Source organism: Xiphophorus hellerii, chromosome 22 (assembly GCF_003331165.1).
Source record: "Xiphophorus hellerii strain 12219 chromosome 22, Xiphophorus_hellerii-4.1, whole genome shotgun sequence".
Lineage (NCBI taxonomy): Eukaryota > Metazoa > Chordata > Actinopteri > Cyprinodontiformes > Poeciliidae > Xiphophorus > Xiphophorus hellerii.
The window spans coordinates 6299885-6319969 of record NC_045693.1 but is presented as its reverse complement, the minus strand read 5'-3'; the positions used below and the strand labels follow the sequence as shown (position 1 = coordinate 6319969).

The window sequence follows — 20085 nt, the reverse complement described above, 5'->3', positions numbered from 1 at the left end:
GAGGAAATGCATTACATCCTGCATTGGGCTAAGAATGCATGGTGGATTGTACCAGCAGGTCCAAACAGGATCTGAACAGATAATTGCAACATCTCAAGTGAAACATGGTTTTTGGGAAGTTTTTTTTTTCCTTTTAGCTCTGCAAAAAGTATAAAAACGTTTATGGAGAAACTGCAATTTAACACTTTTCCCTCGAGGAGGAACACCCAAACTGTTCTCCCCCACTTTTTTGTTGAACCTAATCACGAAAAGACTGATGAAAACGGAGAACACAGCCAAGCCAGCCGTTAATAACAGCCTGTGGTTATGCTGATTTCCCCTGTGCTTCTGGTTTACAGCATGAAACTCAAACCTTGAAAGAGGCAAACCGTGTTTGTAATTCTCTGCGAATGCAAGCAGAACTTCTGCTTTCTGTTCCGACTCTGGCAGCAAAGAAAAACAACAAACGCACAAATCCGACATTAAGGAAAGGAAACTATTTCCCACGAAGAACCGTTTTTCAGAAGCAGAAAAGAAACTGGGGGTCATCTTTGATGGTCCACTGAGGCAGAGGTCAAATATTTAAACTAAATGTAACCCCAACATCTGGTTTAAATAAAGTTAAGGTTTTTGGTGATCTCAAGAGATGTTACTCATCATCATCTGTTTGGATGGACAGAAGAAGAAAGATGAACCCAGTTTCACCTGCAAACTGTTCAAAAAGGTTCATGTCACTCTGAAGCAGCTTGTTACGCAACTCAGAGCTGAATATGATGAAGGTATTAGTAAGGAAAGCAAAGGAAAAAAAGGCACCACAAACCCTAATAAGTGCGCTACGTCTTTATTAGCGCTGCCGACAAGCGGCAAAAAGCTGGGACACTTTGCTGTGTTGAGGTTGAACTTCTCACACGCAACCAAGCAGCTGGATTTCCCATCAGCTTCCATCGTCATCACCCAAACTGTGAAAAAAAACCCAGACACGCCAAGCACGCATCTACGTGTGTGAGCATGAACTAGACAAATGGGAAAGTGATAAGTCTCCTATGAAGCCAGAGTTTTACAGTGTCCTGGTGAAAAACTTTATAATGACACATTTTCTCACCATCTCACTTTCCCCTGCTAGAATCCATTTATGTATTACTTGAGTTATTGCTACCATTAAGTGCTCTTTGCTTCGTTTCTTCATAGAAAGTCCTTCTGGCTTCAGAATCTGCATTTCCATTACAAATGTGAACAAATCTTTGTTGATATTCTGCTAATATGGGGGAAAAAAACACAATTTCGTAATTGGAGTGTTTCCATTAAATGAAAAATAAAATTAAAACCACACATGAATAAGCTTGTTCACGCAATGGGTCATTAAAAATTATGGCAGCGACTGATGTAAACAGTTACAAGAGATTATCTTCATAATTCAGCCAATCAGAGGAGAAGCTAGCGTCTTATTCAGGTGTTGGAGCGAGAGGAGCGGCTACGTATGTGGCGATTTGGGGAAATTGTAGTCGGCCATTTTACAGACGTATTGAATCATATGTCTATATGACACACAACGTTTTGTGAACTGTGTGATGCTGTGAGGGCTCTGGTGAAAAATAATAATAATAAAAAAAACATCCTCCTCCTACTACTTCCTGTCGTCTTCTTCAACGTTTCTGCCAGTAGTAACATCCGGTTGTTGACCATGTGACTCGTGATGCAAAAAAGCATTTCGATATGGATGAAAAACCACTTGATCCAACGCAAAAACGTTTTTATCAAAAACTGAGAATTTTTTTAATTGTGTTTTCATTAAGCAAGTTTGTTTTTCTGATTTCAAATTGGACAATTTTATAGTTAATGGAAATACAGCTGTTACCAATTTTGCGCACTCTTCATATATTTTTTAGTATAGAAAGTACTACTGGCTCCGTGTTGCTGTGTTTAGCTGGATGCAGCCAATGATTATAATTGTGTGTTCTTCATTTTCCAAATAAACAGTTAAATACTAAACTTCCTTCCAAGGCGAAGGCGCTGAAGATGCTACTGCTCCAGATTTCTTCCCCATAGAAAATACAAATTGATGGAAATATAAATTTCTTTAACTTCCCATCCTCTGGTTTTCTTTCCAACTTTCCGTCTGATGCATCTCTGTTTAGCCGTGTCTCTTTTCTTGTGAAAAAATAAAGACAGGAAATGCGTATTAAAATGCGTTTTCTTTGTGTGTTTTTGCCTGCAAAGTAACTCCTGGTTCTGGGCTGTGATGTTTAGCTGTCTCCTAAACATCACAGCCCAGACAAAATTATTAACAAAGCTATCGCTACCATTAAAACTTTGTTAGCTGTTTCTTTGTGTTCCTATGGGAAGTAAACTTGGCCGAGTCATAAAACGTTTAACAGTGTCTTCTTCTTAGAGAAAGTGACTGGTCCATTTAACGTTGTGTACTCCTCGTTTTACTTTTTATAAAATGTATTCCTGGCTCATGTGTCTGAGTTTAGCTGCATCTTGTCCTTGTTAGAGAAAAACTTTATTAACAAAGTGTTTTTATTTTTCTCCACAGAAAAGATTCTGTTTGGTTCTCCTGGAGGTTTCTTTTGTTAAAATAAAGTTGTTCTCTTCCTGTTTTGGCTCAAAATGACAAAATTAGTGGATAGATTTTTGCCAACTGCATCTTAAAATTGCATAGAACAGTACGTAACTGGATCTACATCTGACTGTATGATTGCATTTGAATGAATTTGACTGGTTTTAATTGAAACAGGACCAAACTGGATTCCATATATTTTCATTTGAGCCAGACTTGTTTGTCTTACAAAGCGTTGAGTTGTTAATTATCACTACAGACGTAAACGCTGCTCCAAGAGGGTGCAACCTGCAGATTTGGGAATACGTTTATCCATCGTGACGCTGGATTCCAGCGGTTTGAGCGTTATCCCTCTTGAAAGAAGAAGTACATCTTAATTTGAAATGGGTGCAAGCATCCACATTTGGATCTAGATGGCTTACCAAGCTGTCAGGAAGGAACATCAATCGTACGCTCTAATGTTACTGGAAGACTAATTATGGAAAAGCAAAGTTGAAAGCTGTCTATGGATACTTTTTAAATTTTTTTCCTCCAGGCCTGTTTGGATAAAACTCACATGTTGCACACTCACAGTGACGGGAAAAGGTCTTAGGGTTTCATTCAGAGTGTTATTACCTAATGCAGATGGAAAAGCATCGTGGGGTAATTGATTCTGGATGCCTATTATATGTTAAATGTGGAAACTAATGGCATCTTTAATCCAGGACATGGCTGGCACTGCTTTAATCTCTGAGTGTTATTTGCTTTTAGAATAGTTGCAAAAATTTAGCACAAACAAAAGAGTCTACAATGAAGCAGTTTTCATTTATTGACCCGGTTTTGGAATGATAAATTTCAGCCAAGTTGCTCAAGTTTTTATATGCTTTTTTGTTTTTTTTCTTGCCCCAATTCCTCCTCTCTTTTCCCCTCAAAGCAAACCTTTCAGCTTATTTTACTGGTGTGTCTGGAAAGCAAAGAAAGGATAGATTGGCAGAGGTAGAGATGAAGCAATAGACGGCAGGGGAGTTTTATTTTATTTTTTTAAATGAGTCTGCATGGATCAAAGAGCAGCGCACAGAGACCTGTGTTCAGACTCCAGAAGAACTGGCTGTTAGATGCAAAGTTCCTACTTTAACACAAGGAGCCAGTTAGAGGGGGAAAAAAAAGAAGTCATATTGAAAAAGAGGATTGTTCACCTCTCCGACCTCAGTGCCAGGCAGTCCTAAGATCCTGCTGCTTTTATATGAACTTCCCCAGCTGCTCCCAGTCTCTGGAACAATCTGTCTTTTACATATTAAATCCCACTCCGCTGCTGGTAATTTAGATTTAAGGACTCGCTTCTGTCAAGTTCACCTTTATCTCTTTAAACCGGCTGTTCTTACAGATTGATGGAATTTATCTACATTTTTAATATTTTATAATTAGTTCCAGATTGTTTTTTAAACTAAAATACAGTTAATTCAACATCTCTATTGCATTTACTGGAGTACTTGGGTTGTTATGCCTGATATTGTGAAAACAGTGCAATAAAAAGAAAAGAAAACTACAAGTATCTGCACAAATCACATATTTAGTTGTTTTCAACCAAATCTTAATTTTAGGTTTTAAGAAGGAATGTAGCAATCAGTCTCTAAATATATTACCAAACAATTTTAACTCCATTAATCTAGAGAGCTAGATTACTTACAAATGCAAAATATTGGAAAGACAGTTTCCAATCTTTCCAGAAGTAGATGTTCCAGCAAATTCACCCCAGGGTCAAAAGTACAATGCTGAGAGAAAACTAATAAATTCAACTCTGACTCTGCAGGCCTCAGTTAGCAAAAAGGGAAATTAAATAGTGTTGAAACTCATATTGTTCAAGATTTTTCAAAAAGTTGATGCAGATAATTATGGCTGTCAGAAGGAAGGATCTCCTGTAGCAGCATGTATTATATTACAGAGGAATTGAAGAAGCCTCTGGCTGAAGAATTTTGTATGACAGACTCATGAAGAAGACGTGGAGCATTGTCCGTAATTTTGTTTGTTTTTTTATTTTGCGATGAAATGTTCTTTGAACAATAATTTCCAAAAGTTTCAGAGCTGAACCTTTAAGGATGTTGTCACACTTGTTTGACTGGGAACCAAAATTGCCACATTTGATACATTTTCAGTGTTTTGGTTTTTTTCCACAACGCACTGGGTCAAATGAACCAAACTGTTGGAAAAACCTGTTCCCTCCTCGCCTGTGGAGGCGCTGCATCAAGAACTACAGGAGGAAACAACATGAAAACCTCTGAAGAAATCAGTACAACTTCTTTCTTCGCATAATGTAAAAAAAAAAAGAGTGGCGTCAGATTTTAGTGGTTGGAGCATTTCTCTTTTGTCTTTGGTTGACAGACCACGAGTCATTTCTCTTGCTAGCGCTGGACTCACACGTTTGTTTTGGTTGTATTTACCCAGAATGCCCTGCGCTTTAGTCCACTTTCTCTGGTCCACTTTGCATTCACATATGCATTCGAACAGCACCAGTTTACGTCAACCGAACCGAGAAAGAGGTTTGTAGGCAGACCAGAGTTCACATTTTTGGACCACATCAGAGTTAGATTACATATTCACATCCAAATAAACCAGACTTTCTAGACAAACAAACAAGAGTTTGACTAAATCGACTGAACATGGCCAGTGGGAATGAACATTCGATTTCCCTTCTTTAGATGTTAAAACTACCAGTAGATTAATAAGAAAAAACACTGAAATATGACTTGTTTTAGATAAAAACCAGAGTGCTAGCTAAATGCTAATGTTTACGGAAAAGCCATATAAATGCTAATGGCTAACATTTTCAAAAAGACAAAAGATATTAAACTTATTTTCATTCATACGCACCAGAAGATAAACTCACCAAGTTATAAAACAAACACAAACATACCATATAATGCAGAGTAAGAAAACTGTTTCTAGAGTCAAATATCTGTCCAAAGTTCAGAAAACTTAAGTTTTACAAAAGTAAGGTAATTGGCAGGGGAAATTATCCTAAACAAAGCAGCAAATCCATAAAGAAAATAAATTTAGTTTTATGTGCATAAAAGGAAAAGAACAACAGATGAAACCTCTGAAAACTGCTTTGGGATATTTAACAGGATGGAGGCATCAGAGGAACCCCGGTCCTATTGGGTCTCTCTTATGTAAGGAGCAGGACCAAACGAGCCAGGAAGAGTTTTCATCCTCATTTCCAGAATTCCTCTCTGCTTCGACTGTCAAGACGGAACATGTGCTCGGCACATGGCCGACTAAAAAACATGAGCCTCCCTCCCCTCCGCCGTACACCAGTCCTCCATAAACTGGGTCATAAGCCCAAACCCGCCATCTGTCAGACGATACGCCCACCTTTGGTTTCACATTCCTTCGCAGCAGGGACCCCCAGAGTTTGGCGAGTGCACACAGCCAGACACACAGGCGCAGACGTGGGGCTTCTCTGGATTACCCAACCCATTGGGAAGGTTTTGGCTCTCAACAAGGAGGAAGCAGCAAATTTGGAGTGAAATTCAGGGCGAATGGAGAGATCACAGAGCGTAAATGATCAGGTAAAGTACCACTCAGTAACAGAAATGACAGTCAATCCTAAAAGAGTGGAAACTACCTTAAATCAAACTCTTATGCTTCCTTGAACAGGTGAGGATTGGTCTATGGGCTATACAAAACATGTTCATTTTGCACAAAATCATTCTTAGATAATGAGATTTTAGTCTCTATTTTGAGCTCTTTTCAGAACGAGCTGTTTTAAATCTTTAAATCCAAATAACCTGCTGCTGGGCCACGCGACCCAACTCAAAGTTTACACTGACACGTTACAATGGCTGCAAACAGATGCGCAATTATATAACCTTCTTTGAACATTATACAAACATCTCTTCTGAAAGGTAAGTCAATCACTAAACCCTTGTCTTTTCCAGCATTCCTTACACAGGCATTCAGCTGTAAAACCAGCTGCCCAAATGTTCTGGAACTCAACTAGGGTTGCTAGGTAACGGTGCAGCGCCTGCTGATTTGTTACATTCTGTTTGATTTTGGGAATCATTTTCATTATTCACCCCCAAAAACCCCCGTTGTGGGCTGTTTCTAGACATGGAAGTACAAAAACGTGTAAAATGTAAATTTTTGCATAATAGATCCTTTTGAAATATTCTGTTTTGAGGCGCTGAATAGGATTTCTTTTCTTTCTTTGACTCTACAGTCTTTGCAAAATACTTTAATAGATACACAGCTACAGCAAATTTCAATTGCAAGGATAAAAAAAAAAAAAAAAAATCAGACACATGTAAAGGAAATGGTGAATCAGCCGATCACACTGAAGGATCTCAATGTATTTACGCATCGGTAGACATGGTGAGACATGGTTGTTGGAGTCTAACAGACAAGTATGATGATTTCAGAAACTGGTAAAGCCTAATTCACACGGCAAGATTTTTATGATGATTTTTGTCCTGATTTTTTTCCCTTCTGACAAACTTAAGGACGCTGCGATTATCGAAACGGCTCGAAAGATGATCTTAGGAGAAATTCCTGCCATGCGTTAAGAATGATCTGGTTTTCTCGGATGGACATTGGGACCGCTCCAATCTAATATCTGGGATATTGTGATGTGTGCAGCCTGTTGCATGTGGCGTGTAGCCAATCAGAAAGCTAAGTGACGTAAACACTGAGGAGAATTGAGAATAAACGCTATCAAAACACCTGAAAGTCCAGCGGACATTGCAGACAGCTTTGTTTACATTTTAAAATTTAGTGGACTATATTTTACAATGAAAAATGTAAACAAATACCACCATGCATTCTTAGCCCAATGCAGAATGTAATGCATTTCCTCCATTCAAATCTGTTCATGTTTTTTGCTTCTTTGACAAAATATTGCCATTGTTTCTTCCTCGTCTGCCATGTTTGTTTACTCTGAAATCACGTTTAGTCTCAAGAGGCTTTGCGAGATTTCCCATCTGAAATCTGAGGGTTGGTGAGTGAAATCATTCCATGTGTGGTCTGTTGTCTTTGCCGCGTGGCTCGACAACACACTCTGCACGACCAAACCTGTTACACCCAAGATGTTTTATTGTCTCTCACACTTTGAAAATCGGCCAACAATTTTGTGAATCAGGCTTTATACACAATCTTAATTCCTTGAGTCAACGCAACAGATTCTGACAGAGCAAAACCAAGATGAGTTGCATGTGGATAATGTGTGTGTTTTTACTAAAACACAACTTACCTTCCAGAAGGCTGGCCTTTGTCCCACAAAGACACATCAGCACGTCCAAAAAGGCTCCTCTGGTCACCAAACAGGAATTCACCCTGAAAATGAGACAAACACACAGCTCTGCATTTGATCTGCCAATAAAAAGTTGATGAAAATCAGCTTTCAGAGACTGAATGCGCTTTTGAATGTGTTGGGAGGAAAAACACAAACTGTTTTGGATGAAGGATCTCTTTTATCACGGAGAAGACTGCCTGAGTGTTCCAGACCCAACTATTGATTCAGACAGATAATAATGCAGCCTCCAGCCTCGATCATCTGGTTTCCATTAAGATCACAGATGAAGATTTTCTTCTGAAAAAGGCTCGCGTCTCATGGCCAACTACTGAACTGGGTCACTGTGCATTTGCTACTCTATAAATCTTTTAAATGTTGAGACGCTTCGTCTCCCAGTGTTTTTGGTGCCTGTGTTGGGTAACATAATTTATAAGTGTTGTATCATTACCTTTTCTCTTTTTAAAATGAAAAGAATGTCTTCAATGGGTGCTCGAATGAGGTGGCGTATATGTTTAGATTGTATGTAGGTCTGCATAAAGTTAGTTGATCGTATTGAACAGCTGCACAATCTCCAACAATCATGGCCTATTTTTGTGCGCACAGCTTGCAAAACTGTGATTTAACATGACTCTATGGGCTGCTGCAACTTTCTGACTGTGTGTGTTGTTTATTTTGTTTTCTGCTGGCTTCAGATATAAAATAAAATAATTCTCAGTCTGAGATATTCCCAAACAGCTTTAGGTGCAACTAAAAGAGCTCACAGAGAGCAGCTGAAACATCAGTAGATAAATGTTACAATGCTCAAAGTAAAGAATAAAGTTTATAAAGCAGGACAACAAATCCTGTAATTGTTTTATCTGTCAGGAAATCTTATTAACAAGGAGTCCTATTAGCAAAAGAGTGAAGACATGCTAACATTAGCATGTCAGCTAGCTATTCCTATTTTTTTAACGTGTCCTATCCAGCAGGTTGGTACTCATAAATGTTCTCTGAATGCCACAATGAGGCTCAAAAGATTTACCTCACAAGTGGAGAATTACAGCTTTTGTTATAATGCTTTATATATACTGTATATATGTAATTATATCAAATTTTATTAGAAATTGTTTTAGGTAGTGGACACAGGGACAGAGAAGAAAGGGAGAAAGGTAGGGGAAACGAGAGAAGAGTTGAGCTGAGAAAGAAAGACAAAAACAAAACAAAAACATCCTAAAGTCTGCTTCCACACCAGCAGAAAGAGAGAAAAATAGAACAGAGAAATCATACCGGCAAATAACGTGTATAATTATAACTACAACATAAATGAAGAGTACAGCAGCCCAACATGGATTGGATCTGAATCTAAACACCGAGTTTAAAACTCCTAATAAAAACATTAGAAGCAAAGGCAAAACGAGAGCTGAGAGAAGCTGTGTTGGCTAAGATATACGCTTAGAAACACTTAATTTCTAAGTCGGTGTAGAGGTTACAGGTGTTGCAAAGAGAGAATAAAATGGTATCTTTTTAACCATTTCCATCAGCACAGTGAGACTGATCTGAAAAACCTCTGACAGTAATCTGACCTGTGTGTTTCTGGTGAAATTTAACATCTTCGCAGTAAATGTGATTCATTCCAAATTTAAGAGACCACGGAGAGTCAGTTTGGTTTGGAGAGCAATTTGGCAACGATAAACGTAATTTATTCTCCTTTTCCACTGCTTAAAAAAAAGGCGAACGCTAGAATTTTATGATATTTCACAGAAAAGCAGCATCTGTTTCCACACTTCGAATGAAGAGTTAGATCAGGCCACTATGTTGCTGTGAACCAACAGGAAGTGGAAATTACTGACAAAATGAACTAATTAGAACATTATCTTTATGTCATGGTTATTTAAGTGCAGTGACCCAGACAAAAAAGTTACTGTTGTCACTGGGTCCAAAGATTTCAGGATAAGAGATGGAAAGAGATGAAGATGGACTTTTATTTCAGTTTAAACCTTAAGGGCAAAAGATGAGTGTCTCATGAGCTGCCCCAAGCTGATCCAGGATTAAATCCATCTTTTTTTCCTTTAAATCACTAAATAACCACTTCACGGCAAAGCTTATCGAGTTCCACTAAAAACTAGCCTAAAATCATGACGTATATTTGCATCGTTATTATTTGTGTGTGGAGAGTTCAGAGCGGATCTTCAGGAATGAGACCAGATCGCTCTGCTACAAAGAATACAGTGTGTCAGCTTGACGTCATGATGTCATCACCCGGACATTAACACCGCACCACCGTCTGCAAGCTTCACACACACAACACGAGACAAAACAGTCAGCATGAGTTCGAGGAGAAAGTTCATACTGAAGGTCAGATTAATTTTGAGTTATGTTAAAGTACCAGCAATCAGCAATGATGATAAAGCTTTTAAAAATGTTTGTGTGAAGCATGATCTGTGTTTCCACGCAATTCTTATACAAACTGTGAGCAAACTTTCAAAATACTGTAAAAAAAAAAAAGAAAAAAGAAGTGAATTAGGCATTTTCATCCACTGGTTTGAAGTGAATCCAGCTTGTTCGCTATGTCAGAGATTACATTGAAAATGTGTTTCCATCTCTTCTTCAGCACATTGACTCTTTTTCAGAAAAGCCAAAACTAACCCAAGGCCAGAGCTAAAACCTTTTTGAAAAATCGAGGAACTTTTTCCGAATTTTTCGACCTTTTCTCATCAAATCAAATTTTATTTGTATAGCACATTTCAGCAGCAAGGCATTTCAAAGTGCTTTACATCATATCAAACACAGAAACACAAAGCAACATAGAATCAACAATCAAAACACAACATTAAGTCAGGTTCCATCAATAAATTTGTAATTGATTACGTTTCAAATACAATCCTAAACAGGTGGGTTTTTAGTCGAGTTTGCATCCATAAAGGTTTACCTGTTACACTCCTACTGTTATATGGAACAAAATACCTGTTGCTATTTTTATTCCCATTCACGCTCACAATCACACAGTTTAAAACGATGTAGGCAGCATTTTAATGGGCTTCTGGCACAAGGCTCCAAACACCTCTTTCATGGGATTTCGCTCTGGAACTCCGCCGTCCCTCACGGATTTTTGTGCAATTCTATGGTACCTGTTAGTGTCTAGAATTTCTGATGCGATTCTTCTAAATGCTAATTAAAATATGTTGGTTGAAACCTGGTCAGTATGTTTTAAATATGGGAGATCTGCAGCTTCTATTTTAATGAATGAAGCAAGTTTATGTGTAAAGCACATTTCAGCAACAAGGCAGTTCAAAGTACTTTACACCATAAAAACATTAAAATATAACAAAACACCAATTGGCATCTTCAAAATCAATAAACATCAAATATGTTGGTCATTGTTCAGGTTATTATGAGTCGAAAGGTAAGCAGTCGGTTTTAGTCTTGATTTAAAGCACATGTGTCAAAGTTAAGGCTCAGGGGCCAAATCTGGCCCACCTTAGCTTTTTATGTGGCCCTTTAGACTCCAAACTCCAACTTACAACAGGGACAAAATGTCTTATTTTGAGTTAAATATTCTGCCAATGGGACAAGAACTTTTTTACCAATATTAAGAAATGAGATTAGCCTGTAGATTACATGTGTCAAACTCGAGGCTCGGGGGCCAAATTTGGCCCGTCGCAGCTTTTTATGTGGCCCTCTAGACTCAATATTACATCAATAAGTCCCTCCAGTTTTTCATAAAGCCACAAAATTCACACAAAATCAACAAATCCCCACATTTCTTTCTGATTTAGTGGAAATCTTTCTCAAAATTGGTCAAAAATATTGGGATTAAGTGACTGCTGCCTCAGGTTTATTTATGTGAAGTTACAGTCCGTGATTGATATGGTGATTAATAAAAAGTCACATTAGACCTACTGCATTACTGCAAAATTCCTTACAATTCCTTAAATTAGCACCACAAAATCTATGATTTTGATTGCAAAAACACAAAAACAATCAGGGGACTGATCAGTAATTATTTAATTTTAAGGAACACATTGAATGCTGAAACAAACATCTATTCATTAATACTTTAACAGTTTAATGGGTTTTATCAATTCATTCTGGCACAACCGGCCCTTTAAGAACATTCAGATTTTTGCTAAAAAAATTTAAATGAGTTTGAGACCCCTGATTTAAAGAAACTCAGTGTTTCAGCTCTTTTGCAGTTTTCTAGAAGTTTGTTTCAGATTAGTGGTGAATAGAAGCTGCATTCTGCTTCTACATGTTTGGTTCTGGTTAAAACCATGGCAGTATCAGTATTAATTTTGGCAGTTGAAAAGCCTTCATCCGTTAGGCTCCAGTTACTGTTTCACAATGATGCACAAAGTAAACGCTCCGGAGGGCTGAGTCATCAGACAGAAATCCAAACGACTCAGATGTTTAAATATGATGGTCACCACAGGATGACAGCATCCTGGAGACAGAAAAACCTCCAACCTGACACGAGCCTGAGACGGTGTGAGTCCAGAGCCCAGCACTGACTCAGACCAGACAAACAATGCATTCCATCCTTTCTGGAAGGCGGCCTTCGTCAAATTAGTGGTGTTCTGGACGAGCTGGGAGGTTTTCCTTTTTCCAAAAACAGAGATCCTTTGACCTGCAATGTCCTGATCAAACGGGCGCGCTCTAGGCAGCAGGAATTCACCTCGTCATCTTAATAAAGCCTCATCAGAGTAATCAAGTGAAGCTAGCAGCGTGTTATCTACCGGAGACCTGGGCCTGACCTCAGCCGGACTGACCGTGGCCCACAGTGAGAGGCTCTTTGGTGGAGGGGCGGCCGGGTGGAAAGGTCTGCAGTCGGGTCAGCGGGCGGCCTCTTTGAAATAGAAACCTCAGCAGGACATGAAGCAGACGCGGCCGGCCAGGGGATGTACGACAAACAAGGAGCTTTTTCTTCTGGAGGAGGGGAGTGGATGCTTATCGCTGCGTCGTTTCCAACACGTGTGCATGCGTGTGTCTAGGATTACCTAGAAGCCAGCCACATGCGCTGACGGAGGGCCTCTCCGATGCCACTTCCTGCTGGCAGGGGTCTGTGTGAGTCGGCCTGGAAGGAGCGCAGCAGAAACAGCACCTGCACACACAGACAAACACACATTCACTCTCACAACACAAGGATGGGTCAGCAGAAAGGTGATCTGGGTTCAGAACAGAAACCGCCTGGTGGGTCGTAACCCGCCAAGCTCTGCAGCCACAGACCAAACTATAGCTGAGCGATAAATCAGTTTTATCGTTTAATTGCTATGCTGACAGGAGTACAACAAGAACTGAGCAACTGTAGGATTGGGGTGTTAATATCTGTTTAATTTAATGTTTAAAGGGTTTGATGTTTATGTAAAAGTGCCGTGAAGAAGACGGGAACAACAAGATCCCTGAGGGAAAATCCAAAAAGGATTAATAAAGTTACTTTGCTTGTTTCTGTCTGTCTGTCTATGTATATATGTCTATCTTTATATATCTAGCTAACTTTATTATCTATCATTATCCATCAATCCTTATATATCTTTATCTATATCTATTTATCTATCTCTGGATGATATGGCTGACAAACAAATCAGAATATAAACGTTTCAGATCAGTTGATATCAATAATTGTTGATTAGTTTTTTATTTTAAATATCTGAAATACCACAAGGCTGTTGGTCTTTCCTCCTATCTACAATTTTCACTTCACACCGTTGTTTATTTTTTACCAGTTATAAGCTGCAGTGGCAAAATCTTAAACTGCTGCTATAGTAAGTCGTTGCTAGGTAACCAAAGAGTGAGTGGGTTGCTAGGTAACCAAAGAGTGAGTGAATTGCTAGGTAACCAAAGAGTGAGTGAGTTGCTAGGTAACCAAAGAGTGAGTGAATTGCTAGGTAACCAAAGAGTGAGTGAGTTGCTAGGTAACCAAAGAGTGAGTGAATTGCTAGGTAACCAAAGAGTGAGTGGGTTGCTAGGTAACCAAAGAGTGAGTGAATTGCTAGGTAACCAAAGAGTGAGTGAGTTGCTAGGTAACCAAAGAGTGAGTGAGTTAGTAAATGCTACCCAGCTAGCCTAGCTGGCTGTGAGGTTGAGCGGCTAAAGTTTTTCCTCTGCCTACATCTCCCAGAATACAGTGCGGTTCTGGATCAGAGTTTGAGCACTTTGTGTTGCCTTGTTGCTGAAAATTTGCTATATAAATAAAATTACCTCTGCCTTTGAAGTAACTAGTTGAATTTTAACATTTATTGAACTTTCAGGAATAACAATGCGCCACACCAAAGATAAAATAACGCCGTACAGGTGAACAACTCAAAACAAATTGTATATTTTTACTATATCTCTCTCTTTCTGTCGGCTTTATACCCTACAGCACACCCGTTGCCGTGGTAACCGGCAGCCGACAGAACATAGATTACGTCTAAAACATAACATTCGGTCCGTTATGATATGTTTTCAGGCTTGATATTTATTTTGTGATTATTAACAAGCAGTCACCTGAACACAGCCATGGATAATTAAACACCTGCTCAGCGTACACCATGCATTAGCTTCGCAGCCTGAAATCCATGGACGCATACAGTCAGTGATTTGTAAAGGAAGTACAAACTCTTTGTGTGAATAACGAGGTTCTGGTGACCGGCAGAGTAAGTACATGTAGTAATAAACATGTAGACTTCATGTTCATCTTAGCCTGCAGATAAAAGCTACGTCAGCTAAGCTAATTTAGCCAGTTTGTCAATATAATATCTGATATTTATCTTAGTATTACACAAAATACTCATAAATTGTTATCAAGTAATAATTATAATGCACTTATATTGTTTATAAGTTTGATAGGAATGAGGTGTGAGCTACTGTAGTTCTAAGCTTGTGACTTGTTTATTGTTGTCATAGCAACTTCCTAGCAACTGTAATGACAGTTGGTTACAGTACCTACCAAGATGGCTGTCAGCTACAAAATTCTGGGAATTTTGGCACATAATATTTTATCACTGAATATTTTTGATAAGTGCGTCAGAAGAGGACGTGCTCGTCTCAGCGTCCTGCGGCGTTCAGTTTGTCTCCTGAACTCTAAACTTTCCTGATTGGACACCCCTGACCTACTGCGGTTCTCTCTCTCAACAAATGTGTTTTTGCAGTGAACAAAGCATTACAGAAGTCCCCTGTAATGCTGTAGATAGAAGAAGAAAACCACTTGTGCTTTAAAGGAAATGCTTCCCACTTCAACCAGCGCTGTGAAACAGAAACTGCGCCAGTCTGCAGCAGGTGGACCGGTGGTTGGGAGTGTTCAGAGGAAAGGACACAGGCTGGCTGGCTGGCCGGCCTGCTGGGGTGTGTATTCTGAGCCTTGGTAAGTATACTCTTTAAGCTGGGGCCACGGCCACAGACCAGTAGGAAGCCATTCATTACGCCGTGCAGGGAAGGCAACGTGGGGAAAAACCAGGCCGACCACGTAGCACCAAGCATGGCCACTGAGTCCTGGCCCGCCCCGTCCCCTCTCCACGCCCAGACAACACCCACTGGCTCGCACCGAAAGCTTTCACACCCCCACCAAGAGACGCTCTCTTCCTCTCACTGTCACTCAGCGATGAGGTTTTTCTTTTTTTTTTTCTGGACCTGCTTCCAAAAGTGAACACTTCTAAGCCACTCTGCAGTCAGAAAATGTAACTCAAGATGATCTATGTGAAACGAATTCAGGCCAAGAAAAACTAAGAGAAGTAGAAGCAATGTCCAAAAACGATCAGATTGGTGATGTACAAATCCTGTTTAATGCAGAATAGGTCAAGTTTTTTTGGACTTTTTGACACCAAACATCAATCAGGACAGGAAGTTCTGTTTACAGAGGCGCTCCTTCCCATGAAACGGTTTGATTCATCCTCCTGTGTCCACGCTCTCCCTCTCTGCCCTCCACTGCTACACCTCATCCCCAGAGCTGGGAAGTCCCTGCATCCGAGGCTCAACCGGCTCAATCCAGCCCGGCATGGTGAAAAACGAAATATTTATAGAAAGCGATGCCTCCCTGTTCCTCCTCCTCCTCCTCCTCCTCCCAAGGACGGAGAGGAGAACAACACCCCATGTGGGTGGGGATGCTCGGTTGAATCAAGCTGAAATAAATCAGGGACAATGAAACAGCAGCACAGAGAAATGCTGTAGAAGAAAATGTCTAATTTTTCAATTATTATTGCCATAAAAATGTTTGTTTAGCCATAAAATCCATACATCTCCAAGTAAATCTCAGTTAAATGCTAATTATTCCAAGCAAATCGTGACTTTTTACACTGAAATAATTAGATTAATAAAACGTGCTTTTTCTCCAACATATTAAATTTATTTAACCTGGTCCACAGGTTTCTATTATCATCTGATGAAAACTGACCCAAAAGTCCAACATATATCAACTTCCACTTATTATATTCTATATACCCACTTGTGAATTATTGAACGATTTGGACAAGTAGTAATATTCAGTAAAATTTGAAAATGTGTTCAAATGAAGCTTGTTTTTCAGATTAAAAGCACCTTCTTGAAGTGAACCTTTAAGCAACTATTAAACTTAATTTTCATTAAGCCCATATTTATGTGTTAAAAATATATTTTTTATTGGTTTTATGTATTATTCTAATCTTAAATGTGTTGTTTTTATTATTAACACAAATAACAGCTTTAAAACACCTGTCTACGTGTAAATAAACAATAAAACATGTTTACTGAAATAAATTAATTTACCAATTATATTATTATTTGTTAAATATAACTGTAAGTATTGGTACGTATGACTATAATATTAATATCAATGACTGTCATACAAGAAAGAATAACTTGCTGAGTCATGTTAGAACCAAACACTCTTTTTATTAAAGAGACAAACAAGAATTTAGGTCTCAAACAAACAACTGCTGTATTATACTGTAAAATATCCACTATGTAAATTTGTTAAAGTTCAACATTCCTTCTTTATATACTCACTTAAACTAGACTTCGCACCACAATAGTTCTGATGTTTTTCTTATTTGTGGAGCATTATATGTATATACAGTACAGACCAAAAGTTTGGACACACCTTCTAATTAAAATGGGTTTTCTTTATTTTCATGACTATTTATAAGGCAAGAAATCCCACTTATTAACCTGCCAGGGCACACCTATGAAGTGAAAACCATTTCAGGTGACTACCTCTTGAAGCTCATCAAGAAAACGCAGAGTGTGTGCAAAGCAGTAATCACAGCAAAAGGTTGCTACTTTGAAGAAACTAGAATATAAGGGGTATTTTCAGTTGTTTTACACTTTTTTGTTTAGTGCATATTTCCACATGTGTTATTCATAGTTTTGATGCCTTCAGTGTGAATCTACAATGTCAATAGTCATGAAAATAAAGGAAACTCATTGAATTAAAAGGTGTGTCCAAACTTTTGGGCTGTACTGTATATATATTCACATCAAAAATTAATCTTTCCTCTTCTACCTTTAAATATTTTCGCACCAAAATGGAATAATAAAAAAAGCACCTCCTTGAATACAATCTAGAATTAGCCTGTTGTTTGAATAATTTTGGTCTTCAAATGTACATATGCCAAAAAACCAACAAAAAAAAAACAAGGCTGCTTAAATAGCAGTCTCCAGTTCATCTGCACTGCAGTAAAGCAGGAATTGGTACTTTTACTCCAGAATTTCCCCTTTGTGGGACAATAAATGCTGTTTCTATTCTATTTTAGCACTGTGGACAGGAAGTCCTAGAGAAACACCAGCAGATGACATGGCTCCTGAAATCCCCATAAGGTTTGTCATGTCATATTTCTTTATTGGTTTGATTTAGTATCTTAGTCTTCTAAGCTAAATTTTGACTTTTAATTAGCTGGAAGCAATAATCACCCAAACAGCAGAGGTAAATCCTTAAAATATGTAGTGACATATTTTACATATTTTATGTAATGATTGCACAAAGATTGTCCAGTCTTTGTGTCAGATCCAATCAGACTGGATAATAGGAGTTGTACAGTTTGAATTCAATAAACTCTCATCCTTACAATAATCTTTCAATTGTATAAAGAAAAATTACCTGCAAATACATTTAAATACACCGTCAAAACATAAAATCCTACCAAGTTATTTTCTAGTGCAAATACCTCAGTACAGTTGAACTAAGACAAAAATAACCTACAAGTAAATTTTCAGTAAGATATAGCAGATTGTTTTAAGTCAATAATGCCTTAATATGGAAGAAAAAGTTCTAATTCCAATGTCAGATTATTACATTTATAACATGGGAATAATGTCTTGTTATTAGTGAAATAATCTGGAAAAGGAACCAGTATTTTTTTCTTCAATATTAAGGAATTATTGACTTAAAACAAACTAGTTAGCCAAAATGCTAACGTTAGCATGTCTTCTCTCTTTTGTTAATATGACTCCTTGATGATATTACTCTTGACAAGTTAATCACAAGCGAAAAAAATATTAATAATAATAATAATAATATAGAAAAAAGTTTTCTCCTGCTTTGAAAACATACACTGCAAAAACAAAATTTTACCAAATATTGTCGGTCCAGTTTCTTTTGCAAACATCTTAGTGCATTTGACATAAGTCAAAACTAACTTTCAAGTAAGTTGTCAGAAGATATAGGGGCTTGTTTTAATACATAAACAATAAAAAGTACTAGAGCCACTGTTAGATTATTTCACTTAAACCAACATTTTCCCCATGTTCTAAGTGAAATAATAAAGTTTTTATGAATATGAAGGAACAATTGACTAAAAACCAACTCCTGTCGCTGAAAAGTCTTGTTAGTTTTGCCTTATTTTAAGTGTCCTATGATATTGGCAATAGAAACTAGACCAAATATACTTAGTAATATTTTGTGTTTTTGCAGTGTACTGCTCCTTTATTCTTATTTAAGTCGGTATATTTGTATTTGTCTGTACGCTGAGTACTTGAAACAGAAGTCATATGATTCATATATAATGATTTAAACTCATATGACATTTCCACATTGGAGGGTGTTCTGTTTAAATGGTGTTTGAGTTTTCATTTAATTTAATATTGACCTAATTTAGCTCCTTGTTGTTAATTATTATATCTCATAACAGTGGCTAAAAACACCTGCCGCTGTTATAGCTTCGGTTTGTATATTTTTTGTGTTGAACCGGAAACCCCAGCCACCGCAGTGCTAAATATGACAAGAATCAAGACATTCTGTACGCCTTGTTTCATAACGAGGCATCTAACTACTTTTGCATGAGAGAGGGCTTTTTTTCTTGCGTGTGTTGTAGCAAGCCTTCCTCTCTGCTTTTGGGACCGGCAAAAATAGTGGTGGTGGATGTGAGGTCCATTCAGACTCTGTTATCAGCCTGCCCTGCCGTCCCTCCCACTGCCGCAACCACAGACTGACCACACGCTGCAGCGAGAGTGCGCCCTTTATACGCCAAGCTCACACACAGAAGGAGCAAGTGCAAATAATTGCACTGCAATCCAGAACTCCGTCCAGTAAAACACATGCACAAAGAGACGCATGAATCGACGTTAAAAGCAGACACGGAGACGCAAATTGCAGACGCGCCCAATTAGGCAAAAATGGATCCCAATAAAGATGAGCTAAATATAAAAGGAAATAAAGCGAATGCAGACGCGTTCTGACACAAAGCTCAGTTTGTCCTCCAGACACAACGTCATGCTACTTTACATCTACATGTGCACATGGGTGTGAATGCAGCGTCTAAGCTAGCTTTAAAGCAGGGTTGCCCAAAGTCAGGGCCGGCGTCCTGCACCTTTTTGTTCTCTCCCTAGTAGTACCAACAACCTTTTCAGCATGTCAGTGCTCTTCTTAGGCCTTCTAACAAGCCATCATTTGATTCAGGTGCGTTAAACCAGCCACCGCAGTGCTAAAGATGACAAGAATCAAGACATTCTGTACGCCTTGTTTCATAACAAGGCATCTAACTACTTTTGCATGAGAGAGGGCAAAAGAACTAAAAGAGAACTAAAACATGCAGGATGCCGGCCCTCGCGGACCGACTTTGGGCATCCCTGCTTTAAAGCCACAGACAACCGAGGAAGGGCGAAACTAAACAGTCTGGGGAAATAAACCTGTGAAGATACATCCTGCTTTACTTTGCTGTTGGGTATAAACTATATTTTAATTTTGGTTAATTAATTGTACTGATTTTAACGTGTTGAGAATCTTAATCCAATTAATTGGCTTCAACATATGAAAGTCCCGAGCCGGAACCTTTGTATGTGGTACGTCCATAATTCTGACGTAAACAACAGCAAAAGCCGCTTCTTTTGGATCAATGGTGGATAATTTCAGATTCAAAAA

General features: G+C 38.5%; 1 protein-coding gene across 2 annotated transcripts in view; it reads right to left on the bottom strand.

The window, feature by feature from the left end:
- The window catches only part of thada (THADA armadillo repeat containing), a 110001-nt gene that overhangs the window by 23673 nt on the left and 66243 nt on the right, over nucleotides 1-20085 (bottom strand). For both annotated transcript variants that reach the window (XM_032553878.1, XM_032553879.1), the window contains exons 30-31: nucleotides 12776-12879; nucleotides 7761-7843 (exon numbers count right to left, since the gene is read on the bottom strand). In XM_032553878.1, the coding sequence (XP_032409769.1) occupies nucleotides 7761-7843; nucleotides 12776-12879 (187 nt within the window). The remainder of the gene's footprint in view (nucleotides 1-7760; nucleotides 7844-12775; nucleotides 12880-20085) is intronic.